This window comes from Anas platyrhynchos, chromosome 1 (assembly GCF_047663525.1).
Source record: "Anas platyrhynchos isolate ZD024472 breed Pekin duck chromosome 1, IASCAAS_PekinDuck_T2T, whole genome shotgun sequence".
Taxonomy (NCBI): Eukaryota; Metazoa; Chordata; class Aves; order Anseriformes; family Anatidae; genus Anas; species Anas platyrhynchos.
Window position 1 is genome coordinate 60,252,962 of NC_092587.1, and position 13,469 is coordinate 60,266,430.

General features: G+C 48.8%; 1 protein-coding gene across 2 annotated transcripts in view; it reads right to left on the reverse strand.

Moving 5' to 3' along the window:
- DENND2A (DENN domain containing 2A) overlaps nucleotides 1-13,469 on the reverse strand; it is a 51,933-nt gene that overhangs the window by 26,722 nt on the left and 11,742 nt on the right. For both annotated transcript variants that reach the window (XM_027447194.3, XM_005021499.6), the window contains exons 2-4: nucleotides 6,380-6,478; nucleotides 3,461-4,666; nucleotides 2,446-2,573 (exon numbers count right to left, since the gene is read on the reverse strand). In XM_027447194.3, coding sequence (XP_027302995.1) covers nucleotides 2,446-2,573; nucleotides 3,461-4,666; nucleotides 6,380-6,450 — 1,405 coding nt within the window. In that variant the 5' untranslated portion in view covers nucleotides 6,451-6,478. The remainder of the gene's footprint in view (nucleotides 1-2,445; nucleotides 2,574-3,460; nucleotides 4,667-6,379; nucleotides 6,479-13,469) is intronic.

The window sequence follows — 13,469 nt, forward strand, 5'->3', positions numbered from 1 at the left end:
CACTGCTCTTGGGCTGACTCTGCAGAGATTTAACCCATTCTCTGAGCACGGATCTCTGTCAGGCAGCAGAGGCTTTCAAACACACCCACCACTCATGGATGCCTCAGTTCCCATGTGTCCCACTTCAGAAAGAGGGAAGGATTCACTTTACTTAACCTAGGCCATGCAAAATCAGGGTGCTCCCTCCCTGAAGAGAAAGTGTGAGGGAAGGAAAAAAAGGAAGATCTCTGAAAAAAGATTCAGCCCATTTTTACATGAGATCCTCTCAAAAACATAAGGCTTGAAGGACCCAGAGGTGTTCCTTTTATCCCACTGACTCTGGAGATGAGGTCCATGACTAGGCAGAGTTTTAAACAGACAGAATTATGTCTAATGAACTTCTTACATCCCATTCTTCAGCAGTGCTGGAAAATGCTAACTTAAGTGTTTTCAGTGAAAAGCACACAACTCTGAAAAGCAGGTTGCAGCAACTTCAACCAAGCATCTCAAAAAGCAGTGACAGAATCTCAGCCCAAGCACCTCCATGGGCATGCAATTTGTTACAAGACTTCTCTCTTTATTGCCATCCTTTCGTGCCATCCCAATGGGCAGCTGGGACTCAGAACAACTGCCTTGCTCCTATTTTCATGCAACACCTTGGACGCTCAGCAGCACGTCCAAATAGTTGAAAAGAAAGAAAAAAACACGGTTTCCCTCTTTTTGACACACAAAAAACATCCATCTGCCCATTACAATTTCCAATATTCCAGGTAAGCAATGGCAAACAGGTAAAATGATGGTGGTAGATGAAGGGAATCTGTGTGACTCGCTGGGAAAAGCAGCAGTTCTCCCACCAGCAGTTGAACCCTCCCCAAATCATGCGTGTGGGGTGTACGTGTGGGCTTGCATGCCCTGATGGACACACGACTATCTGTGGGTCAGCACTGAGGTCCCTGTTACCCCTCCATTGCTGTGGTTTTCACATGTTGTTTCTTTTTATTGTGTGGACTATAATTGCCTGCGGTCTTGTGAAAAATAAAACTGTGGCTTTTTTGGAGCTATCCCTGTCTACCCCTTTTCCCAAGCTCCCATGGAAACACCACCAGGACTGCAGGAACCAATTAAAGATCACTGACTCCAGGCAAAGCCTGAACATGCAGCAAGAAAAACAAACAAACAAGCACACTCCATTAGCTGACGATTAGCCACTACTTTGTTTGCTTCTAATCTTTGCAACAAAAGCTGGAGGGGAGAGAAATTTCAGGCTGGTCGTTGACTTCTGTGCAAGCGTGGGACACACGGGTGTGCTTGTGTTTGGAGGGACGGATGGATTTGCTCATAAAGCCAACCTGTAACACTATCTCTGTTATTCCAGTTGACAAAGTGGCATTTCCACAGTGATTTCTGAGACCTCCCACCACGCCCCAAAACACACAAACACAAAAACCCCACCAGCTGTTCAGGCATTTCCCATCTCTTTCACCACCCCAAGAAGGAAAAGGCAGACACGAGTCCTCAGCTCCACGTGAGAATTTGACAGCTTCAAAAACGTCAAAAAGGACAGGTTGGCATCACCTTTTCTGCAACCAGCCCCAAAAGAATACCATTCTTTTCAGAGGAAAAAAAAAAAAAAAAAAGATTTGGTTTCTTTCTAATCAAATATGACGAGATTTTATTCATATCAAAACAATAATGCCCTCACTGCTCCTAGGAAAGAGCAGCTGCCTCCCACACTGAATAATGCAGGCCACCTTTGTAGGTAGCAGCTGTGTTAAGAGCTGCTGCAGCCTCTCTTTTCCTATTCCACTAAACTCAGCCTTAGCCAATGCCAGCCTACAGCTACTAAAACTTATTAAGGCTTGTTCAAGAGGGATGCTTCTATTCTATGTTCCACAAAAGCCCATCTAACTTACAGCACTAAAAAAAACACCATAGAAATTGAGAATGTTGCAGGAAATAGTCTTAAAAATGGCTCTGATCTGCCATCAAAGTTATAGAATGCAATACAACTCCTTTTCAAGGACTGTGGGACCTCAGGGTTTTTTTATTTAATTGATTAGCACCTGGAGCCATACTGACAGCTTATTTCTGAACCATAGAATTCATTTCAAGGCTGGTTTCAGTACGTTCCCTTTATCTCTGTGGTGACAAGCTCACAACAATGGAGGTACCAGAGCTGTGCGAGTAAGTCCACAGGACAAAAGGAGGATAGAGGACAGATGCCAGTAAAAATAAAAGCTGGTTCCCACACGCTTCAGGTTCATCTTTAAAGCTGATAAATTTTGAAATGTTTTGTCCATTTTTTTTTTAAATTATTTGCCAATAATCTGTGTAAACCACGCCCTGGCTTGCATTTGGATAATAAACATCCTTCACTCAGCACCTCTGCTGAGTGCTTGTTGACCACGAGTCTTCTGAGTTATTCAGTGCTTGCAGTCAAACCCCTCCATCACCCGGAGCTCCTACCCAGTATGTCTTCGTAGACGTTCTCCTCAGATAAAGTGCGTGTGAGGGCCAGCTTGGTCTGCGCGTACCAGTCCACCCTGCCGTTCTCAGATGATGACTGCAGCAAGTCTTCAAATTCATAGGACTTCCTGCACCATTGATGGGGAGGAAAGGAACACATGAGGAGAGTGATAGAGCCAAACAGCTTTTACAACCACATCGCAGCACTTCATAATTCACTTCTCCAACACACAATGTACCTGCCAAAGTGGGTTACTGAGGAGGGAACAGTGCACAGTCCCATTCCATGCAGAGAATGAAACACTGAGATCTGTTACATTTACCAGCCACACAACTGAAGGCATTTCAGAGGTGCCAGAGATTATTGGGGTTGTCATGGCAATAGCACACTGTGAAGATGTGTGTGAGGTGGCGCATCCTGCAAGACTGCGTGGAACCTGAGGCCACGACAGGCTCCATTTACAACACAGACCCCACCCTTGGCAGGAGTAAGGGGGCCCCAAAATCAACCCTCCGAGCAGTACAGGAGAGTGAAAGTCATGTTCTGGATGGCAAAAAGAGTTAAAACTCAGTATACTAAGTGTCCTCCACCAACAAACCTGGTGAGTTTCTGTTTCCCTCCTGCAACCAAACCAGGAATTTTTAGGTGACTGTTTGCACAGTTGTGTATTCTATGCCTACCACCTCAAAAATGTGCTACAATCATGGGGGTGGAGAAAAAACAACAAGAAGGCACCCCAGGAACATATATATACATCAGATTCAGTTAGGAGAACAGGTATGCTATGAACAGCCAAAATGCTGCGGTAGAGCCCAGAAATGCTCATTCTAGACTTGGCTCCAGATCAGCGATATTCATTTCGTAATTACATTTTCTGCTAACAACAAAGCAAATGAACAAATGGGGGACTGGGGATTATGTGTGACCCAGGAAGATCCAGCTCTCCCAGTGAGATGTGGGAAGGAGGAACTCCACCACCAAGACCAGCACCTGTGCGATACGCAGCCCCAGTACCTGTGGTCAGCGTTGTTCTTGTGCTTCCCGCTCCAGAGCCTCCTGCTGACGGCTGACGGGGGCGGAGAGGAGGGGAGAGGAGGAGGAGGAATAGATGGCAGAGGGGGTAAGTTCCTTTTATTCCTAGCTGCTGGCACCCAGTCCTCTTCCCCCTCGTGTTTGAAAGTCCGACGGGGCTTTGGCAGCGGGTTGATAAAGGGTTTCTTCTCCGGCACCCCTGGCTCTGTGTAGACATTTTCCACATTGCAGTCCTTGGATTTCGTGTGAGGAGTTCTTACCTCTTCCAGAGTCCCAAAAATTGGCTCATTGATTTCAGAGTCCAAGCCAAGAAGTCTTTTGTTGAGCTCAGCCCCACATACGCTCTCATGGCCCTCTGGAGCAGCGTGTCCTTGTGCTGCCTTCTCCTGCAGGCACTGTGGGGAGTAGTAAGTACCAGGCAACTGCGGCTGCAGCTCTGCTGAGCCATCTTTCAAAGCCTGCTCTAGCTTCTTGACCTGACTAAGCACTGAAACGTTCTCCTTCTGCACCTCCCACTTCCCACCTTTCACTTCCCTGCATTTTCCAATGCCGGATTCCACTTCCCCATCCTTCTCTGTTTCCCCCTTTCGCTCTGCTCCCTGCCCTTTTGGAGTTCCTGCTTTCCGCTCATTCTCTTTGCCTGCCCCTTTGCACTCCAGTTCCCAGCTCGTAAGCCTCTTGGCTTCCACTTTCCGAGTCACCAGTGCTTCTCCACTCGTCTTCTCAACTACACAGGGTATTTTGTGCTCCTCTTTAGCTCCTTGCTCCTCCTCTCGGCGAGGAGCAGACTGTGTTTCCTTTTTCCCTTCCCACTCTGAAATTTTGTCCTTAATGCTAAAGGACTTATTCCTCAAGCCAATTTTTCCAGGTGACCGTATATTCTGAGTACCTCCTATCTGCCTCCTGATGATTTTACTGTTTTCTTTAACATTCAGATCCACAGACGGGTCGCTGATGATCATTTTGGGACTAAGCATGTTCTGCTGAAAGCAGTCTAGTTTGGGATCCAGCATCAAGTTCTCCAAGGCTCCGAGTGGGTTCTTCACCACACAAGAAACTGGTTCAGCTTCAGGCGTTAAACTCAGGCTGACAGAGGCACCTTCAGAACATCTCTCACTTGAAAATCCACACAGAAGTCTTTCTAATTTCTTCACAGCTGCCGTATTGTTTTTATCCGCAAGCTTGATCCTACAAACCAAAGAGAAAAAGAAACATTCACTGCCATTGCTCACCCTTGCCTCAGCCCATCAGCTCCACAAGCTCTACCTCATAAAGCTGATAACACCAGAGGATGCTCAAACCAAGAGCTTGAGAGACAGGCTTATTGGGGAGAATGCTATGGGAATGGTCTTTGTAAGTGGAACAGAATGTTCTGCTCTTGTTATGACTAACAGTGTGAAAAGTGAAATCTTTGTCTGTGGCAGAAGTAGGTGGCAGGTAATGATTTCTGTACATCAGATATGCTGATGCTAATGAGAGGTTCAACAGCCAACAGCATTTTTGTATGTGTGCTTAGATGTGCAGCAGTTCTGTACATCATTGGGGCATTAAGCAGATCCATTGCAAACAAACACAAAACTGACCCTTTGCAACCAACAGCAAAATTGTAGCTGCTAAGAGGAGAAAGCATGTGATTCAGCTGGCCTTCCTTCAGAGCCTGCTCAGAGGATCTGTCTGGATTCATCCAAATGTTCCCACATGCACATTAATGCACAAACCCTGCACTTTTATTACTACGTTTCTATGTCCTCACCATCCCAGGCTGCACGTGGGCTCGGACTCCCACACATCCAGGCACACTCCCTTGGCCCAGAGCATGTGACGTAGCACCTGGGGACTAGACTCAATGTTTTCACAGCAAGGGATTAAATATTGTCATTGTCTGAGTCCAACCTGCATCAAAAATCCCTATTATCTTTAATCTGGGGATCTCCAAGTGCTTTCTTCAAGTTTTTCTCCAAGTGCTGTTGTATCAACACTGTGAAGTTCCAGCTGGACAAATAGTTACTCCGACACCAAATGTTTTTGAACCAAAGTAATTTTCAGTGCTTAGCAATGCCTGGGCTTGGAAAGGAACATCAGCACAACACGAGGCACTTACTGAGATGCCAGCCCTTGTCATCAGTCCCATTTAACCACAATTCCAGCACTGGGGTTCAACTCAGTGAATTGCTGTTAACCTAAACGTATCAAGTGTGCCTCTTCCAGAACTTAGCACTTTTTTAAGAGCATTCACTTGGATACCCTGCATGCTGGCAGGCCTTAAGCTTTGTCCTGGAGTCAAGCAACGCTGGCAGCCATCGCAGACTGTTGTAGCACAAATTGAGTCTGGGATGGGTTTCTGAGCAGAAAGAGGACCTGAGCCAGATACTGTTCCTCCTTAGCCTCACAGAAATTTAACTCCTGGCTGTCTCAGTGACAACATCATGATTTGGTCAAGAACCGGCACTGTGAACACCATGGATTTTTAAGTGAAGGGAAGTGGGCTTGACAATGCTGGACTGTGCAGTGGAAACCCAGGTTGTACACTGGGAGAGGCCTGTGGTGACAGCAAGGCTTGTGTGGGGAAGCCATGGAATCTCCACTGCTGAAGATTTCAAGTGCAGGTGGGGCATGTGTTGACAGAGGTGTCATCAGCACACATGGTCTTGTCTTGGGGCAGATCTCTTCTAGCGCTATGAGTCGAGGACATTATTGCTCTGACAGGATGCTAAAAAACACAGCATGACAGCCCTGAAATGGCAATGAAACCAGCTGAGACACACAGCGGCGTGACTTAACATGTGAGGAGAGAGGGACAGGGCAGAGCAGAAAGAATGCTTTCTTCTTCTGGTTTTCTTTCTCTTGGGGATAACAAATGAAAGCGAGGTACCTTGGCGCTGAGACATGGAAAGCTCTCACCTCTCAGTGGACTTGCAGACACTGCTTTCAGTCTTGCTGCTCACATCGGCCGCCTTGCTAGCTGTCATCATGTCAGCACACAGCCGGGCAGCAGGTCACCTGCAGGCAGACACAAAGAAGAGGCATTGCTCTGTGCTCAGCATCCTCCTTGCTTTTGCAAACACACACATGCATGTTTCCTCCTGAAATCCAGGAGAAGAAGAGAAGCAAAATCAGGCAGCTCCCAGAGGACAGCCTCCGTCTCATCACCTGTAAAATGGGAGCATATTTGATGAACACTTTTATTATATTCAAATTGTCAAAGGATTTAGATTTTCTTTCCTCACAGAAGACTAAAACAAAAATGATTTTAATAAGCACAGTGTTAAGGCCACACAGTTAGTGCTCCTGCAGTTGTCACAACGTCCTCAGACCAGCAGAGAAAACATTTTCTGCTGACCAGACATTGCACTGAAGCAACTTGTTACCTCACACTATTCTCTTTGTGGGTCATGTCAGGCTGCTAATGACCTGCTTTCAGAGGACAGCAGCTTGTGGGGCAAGACAAATCAGTCACAAAAACGAGTAATTCTGTTTGCCTTCTATCATTCATGGAGCAAGTCCGTCCCTCTCTGTCCTCCGCATACTGCTGCTGCACAGTCAGTACAACAGACTTCTTTTTATTGCCCCACAACACTCTTACTCCATAGAAAAGAGGGCTGGTACTTTGCAGCACCACCTTCTTACTCCTCTAGGCAGCCTGCCTGCTCTGCAGTGTTTCCAGGACAAGAAGGGGCTCACCACATAATACGCAACACTCGGAAAGTCTGAAGCCTCTCAAATCTATCCTCCCAGCTGCTCTGCCAGATGCTACTCCGCCATGCCCAGTGTTTGGCAACAAGACTAAGTGCCTTGGGAAGTTTAGTAGGCTCTTGTAGTTAAAAAAAAAAAAAAAGAAAAAAGAAATCAAACCAAAACACTGAAGAACAAAAGAATCTCTCTCTTCCACTGTACAAGTACTCCAGGCAGAGAGAAAGAAAAAAAAATAGAAAAAAAAATCTGTCTTGTTTGTTTCCAGTTTTCTCTCCCTCCTTTTATCCCCCACTGGCAACGTTCCTAAGATGAGGAGTGAACTCTGGGTCAACTCAGTGTGTACACACGCAGGGCAGCCCATGGCTAACCATTCAGCAGGCTCCCTCTCCCCAGACAATAAGCCCCCTTGGCTTCTCTTCCTCATCAGTAAGTGGAACAAACACCCGCTTCACTTCTAGACACAGAGCAGCCTTGCAAAATTGACCAGCCCGAGGAACAAAATCTATTCATCCATCCCTTAACTGTTATGGATTGAGGATAATGAAAAACTACTGACCGCTCGCGTCCCCATCCAAAGGATGACTCACCCAGGCAGCCCGAGCACATTCCTCCAAAAAACGCCAACAGAGGTTGTTCTGCACTTGGCTTGCACCTTCCCCGGAGCAGGGATGGGCTTTACTCAGATAAGTAGAGACTGAACTGTGCTGCACAGCAAGGGCAGCGAGTGCTGCGCCTCGGCACTGCCTGCAGGGGTAAGAAATCTTACCCTGACCGTGCGCTGCCTCTTTGGAGCCCCGTGGTGACCTGCTTTAAATCAATGATCAATTTAGTTGAAGCAGCTCATGGACAGGGTCCAACACACCTGACCTGGTACAAGGCAGGAGATGGGGGTGTGTGGACACAGCGGGAGGACACTGGGGAAGAAAGACCAGCCTCAGAAGCGCTGTCTGCTTTCCTGCCTCACGTGCAGCGTGACCAGGGCACTGAAACCGCCTAGAGGAACACCGACAGGGCCGAGTCCAGCCTGCAGGCAACCCGAGAAGGACAGACGTACACCAAGCAGGTCCTTTTTGGCCTACCGCAGCTTTCTGCATGAGCCACACACGAACTCTCTGCTACGCGAGGTGAGGCAGAGCCGAGCCCAGAGCCACGGCTCCCAGCACGTACACCGTGGGGCAGCAGGGCCGTAAAAGGGGAGAGAAGGTGCCAAGCCCTGTTTGAGGAGCCTCAGCACCACGATTTATTCAGTAATCCCTGCCATTGTCTGGGGGAACAAAGCCGCCATCTGATACCGTTTCAAAATTAAACTGGGAAAGGAAGGCCAGGGGAGGAGGCGGGAGGGAAGAGGGAGGGCAGGGAGCCCTCGAACCTGCCGGCGGGGCTCTGGGAAGGATGTGAAGCCTCCCAGCAGAAGCCTCTCCTCGCACCCGGCCTCACGGTTCCCAGGGCCATGTGATAGGGGCTTCCTGCCACCGAGCAGAGCGGGACCTACCCCGACCCCTCTCTCCCAAACAGAGTTCCTGCCTGCTTTGTGCTTGCGGAGAGGCGTTTGTTTACTGATCTATCATTGGCATGCAGGAAGCAGCCTTGAAATGAGCTGTAATCATCTGTCTCCAGCAAGAGCTGTTTGACTCTCTGCTAATTTAAGTTTTCCTCCCACCCCCCCACCCCCCCAGCCTCCCAGATGCCCTCTTCCCCACTTCCGATGATCGAAAGGCCGCCGGCAGTGCTCACATCTGCCTCAGGGCACCGGGCACTGCGTGGTGTTCCCAGAGCTACTGGTGGGTAAAACAGAGGTGCCAACAGCAGGCACGCCCCTAGATCCAGAGGGCTGAGGGGGCTGCTGGAGGGCTACGAGCTAAACTTCTTCAGGGAGGGAGAGAAACCAGCTTTGTCCTTTGTTTTAGCCTTCCAGGCCAGCCTGCTTTGCTATTTCATTTGTGGGGAACGAAACAAGTGTACCTCGATGGGGTTGTGGTTTGGGGGTGGGTATTGCCCTTGCTGTGCACTGGAGGCCACGTCTCAAGATCTTTGCTCCGATTACGCTGCACCTCGCACAGAAACGGGATCCGAGCCTGTAAGTGGGACCCCAGCCACCACGGTGGTGCACACAAACAATGAGGCTCCACATCAGCAGGAGCGACCCGCAGCTGGTCAGACTCTCGTCCAAGAGGAATAAAGCCACGCTGCGCTGAAAGCCCACGCACACTTTCTTCTCCTCGGTGCTCACAGAAATACTCTCTCCGGTTACTCTCACAAATTTTGCGTTCGGGCCAGCAAATCGGGGCTGCCAGACAAAGCCTGCAAGCAACACTTCTCCACGTCGGTGCTTTACAGAACAAAGGACGCAACATACACGGGGAAACAATGCACCGACACTATAGGACGCATATACATAAAGGACAGGAAGGATGCCAAGAAGACAAAACACCAACAGGAAAATCGTGAGCAAGGCCACGCCGAGAGTCAAAGCCTCACATGCCCCCTCCCCCAGCCCTTACTTTGTTTGGAGCCCATTTCCCTTTGGGGGAAGGAGAAAGCATGGAGGCGAGTGCTCGTGCACGAACACAGGCACGTAGGGCCATGGTGAGGACCTGCGCACAGTCCCAGCACCAGGCAGTGTCTCTGGGCCATGCACAGGCCCCTGCAAAGCCCCTGGGAGCAGCTCGATCCCCAGGGGGAGAAGGGAGGGCATGGCCCCAGCAGACACAGGAGCCAGGAGCAGCCTCCCTTCCTGATCGGAGATGTTTGCATCTGGACGTGGCTATCCCCAGAGGTGTTTTCCCACCTCGGCTACACGGGCACCCTGTGCTTGAGGCAAGGGGAACTGCCACCTCTGCGCAGGCACTGCTTTCCTGGCCATGCAGGTCTCTCCTGTGGGCCACGGAGACTGAAGACACCAGCAGCAGGACCGTTCAGTTCATCATGCACATGATGGGATCCTAACTGTGGGCTGCAAAGCCCAAGCCATTTATTGAAGGGAAAAAAAAAAAAAGGGAAAGTTGGATAAACTTACATAAACATAAACATGAAGGGCCGATGACTGGAAAGTGACATGTTCCTATAGTACGTTTTGGAGTACATTTTAGAGCTGGATCCCACACAGTCTCCTTCCCCTCTTGCCCCACTCTGTTCCCTTTGATCTGTGATATCTTACCACAGTGCTTACAAGGGGCTCAGGAGAATCCCATGTGTCAAAACAAACTGTATTTTCGAAATACCCAAATGGAATCAAAGCACCACAACCTCTCTCATGCCTGCACCCCCCTGTTGTAGGAACAACGCTGCAATTCAAGGAATGCAGAAGCTGACAGCGTCAGCATTTGGGCTGCCTGCAGGAATGCTGTTGTATTATGATATGTCCTTAATTTTATCATACAATTCATTCCACTGATCTTCTTGCTCTCTAAGCTCACAGCGCAAATTGCCTGCTTGTATGTCACTAACCTGATTAAGTGGATTGCTACAGTTAAAGGGATTGACCTGCTCCTCTCTTGGCGGCCAGAAATGTGGTCTCCTCCCTGTCCTTGGCAAAGGACATGCCTGATCGGACCTATAGTTGCTACTGACTAAGGATGCATTGAGGAAAGGAGGCAGAGAAGAGATCCCACCACCCCCTACAGCTACCTGAAAGGAGGATGCAACAGGGAGGTATCAGTCTCTTTTCTCAGGTGACCAGTGACAGGACGCAAAGAAATGGCCTCAAAATGCACCAAGGGAGGCTTAGACTGGGTTATCAGGAAGAATTTCTTCATGGTTAGACATTCGTGGTTAGACATTGGAACAGGCTGCTTGGGGAAGAGGTGGAGTACCCATCCCTAGAGATACTTAAGAGACATGGATGTGGAGCTTAGGGACATGGCTTGGTGTTGGTATAGGTAGTGTTAGGTTGATGATTGGACCTGATGGCCTTTCCAACCCAAATGGTTCTGTGATTCCATATCCCTTCCCTCTCACCCCTCCTGCCTCTTTTCTATTAGTCACAATGCTTGTAAAGCCCTTGCTGAGCTAGTTCAACTCAGTAATGCAAAGAAATTAAAGTGGGAAGAAAACAAAAAGTTTTCTGCTCAGGTGACATCAGCCGCCTGTCATGGAAAACCTGATGAGCACTGAAGCACTGGGAAAGGAAGAGATTAAACCACCTTGCTAGGATACACTGAATATTTGCCTTCTCCTCACTTTTTCTCTTCAAGGATACTTATTGTTTAATATATAAGGGTATAAATGGCAAACTATTGCACAGATCGTAGTCAAAACTACAGTTTGTTGTTAGCACAGAGAGAAGCAAGACTTGGTGTTTCAGACTGCTACAGACTTCAGACTGCATTACAACCCCCAGGACAGGGAACACACAGCTGCCTGGCAAAATCTCCTCACTAAGGCTTTGTCTGACACTGGTGAGCCTGGGAAGGCCAGGTGAGGAGGTTTCTCAGCCACTTCTCCTCATTGCATGCTGAATTTAGCAGGGAGTCCCTACAGGCACCAGTTTCACTCACTACATTACCCTGGTTCACCTTCAGAGCCAGCCCCTCCTGCTGTGCTGAATGAGGCTGCAGATGTGTCCAAGGATTGCTGTGAAAGCCAACAAGTGCTGTGAAAGCCTGAGTGGTGACGCCTCTGAGGGCCCAACTGCAACTGCTCAGGTAACTGCAAATGTGGCACTTCTTACCCCCTGAGTGCTCGGCTTCACATGTACAGAAACTGCCTTCAGAGACTGCAAACGAGCTTTCAGTTTTGGGTTTCTCTGTTTTAAAGGCTGAGGAAATACATAAACAAATAAATAAAACAGGCTCCAATAATCCCAGGCTCCATTCCAGGCTTTGGTTGGAAGTAGCTATGGGGGACACTCCATTACCATGGGCAGCCTGAGCTGGTGGGAAGCATCCCTGCCCATGGCAGGGGGGCTGGAAGTAGGTGACCTTTAAGGTCCCTTCCAAGCCAAACCATTCCGTGATTCCATGATTCTTCCATTAAGCATCACTCCATCTTACAAAAAATCTTCTCTGGTCTGCCCCCACCTCAGCCTTCTCACCTCCTCCTGCTAGGCCCTTGTTCCACACCATTTTCCTCACCTACTCAACACCAGTGTCTGCTCCCCGGCTGTCCCCTTGCTCACACAGCCCTGGTTTAACTCCCTGAGGTCGCTACCCAAGCCCCAGGTCCTGCTAATCTCATTTTCATCCCACTTCACAGAATCACACAGAATCACAGAATTTCTAGGTTGGAAGAGACCTCAAGATCATCGAGTCCAACCTCTGACCTAACGCTAACAGTCCCCACTAAACCATATCCCTAAGCTCTACATCTAAACGTCTTTTAAAGACTTCTAGGGATGGTGACTCCACCACTTCCCTGGGCAGCCTGTTCCAGTGTCTAACAACCCTTTCGGTAAAGAAGTTATTCCTAAGATCCAACCTAAAACTCCCCTGGCGCAACTTAAGCCCATTCCCCCTCGTTCTGTCACCAGGCATGTGGGAGAACAGGCCAACCCCCACCTCACTACAGCCTCCTGTAAGGCATCTGTAAAGAGCAATAAGGTCGCCCCTGAGCCTCCTCTTCTCCAGGCTGAACAAGCCCAGCTCCTTCAGAGAAAACTTGCTATCAGTTTTCTCATCCAGGCCCTATCTGCTCCTCCCCGTTCCCCCTTTCCCCATGACTAGTTCCCTATACTTCTCTCTTCCCAGTCTTGTCTGCTTAAATGCCTCCCCAGCCCTTCTGTACCCACAGTTTGTTCGAATACCTTCCCTCCATCTTGAGGACTTTCTGCAATGGATCCCAGCTGCAGCCCTGCCCCAGTTTCCCTCGCCCACTCCCAGTCCCAGGAGGCCTCTACCATTCAGTGGACCTTAAAAGCTGCTTCCCTTATAGCCTCCAGATTTATTTTTACCCATCCCCAGGCCTCAGCTGACCTGAATAAAACTAAACCCCAGAAATGTATTTTGTACCTGTTTAGGAGGCCAACCTTTGCCTCTGTACCGCAGACACCATGTATGCATTCCCATACAACTCCCAGGCTGGGGCTTTATGACAGGACCAGTGCATCAGCCTGACCTGCAGAGTCCTAACACTAAACCATGCCTCTCAGTGCCATGAGTACAAGTTAAAATCTTCTTCCCACAGAGCCTTGGAAAAGTTAAGTTGGAGATGACACAGGAATGGCAAAGGACTCGCTCTTGATCCAAGCAGTGTCCCTAACCAACAGATAACATTTCTGTTCCAAAGCGTAAAATTAGTCATAGCAAAAGAAAAGCCCGGTGTACTTTTTAATGTAGGGGAAACAGCACATTTTTCTTCCCTA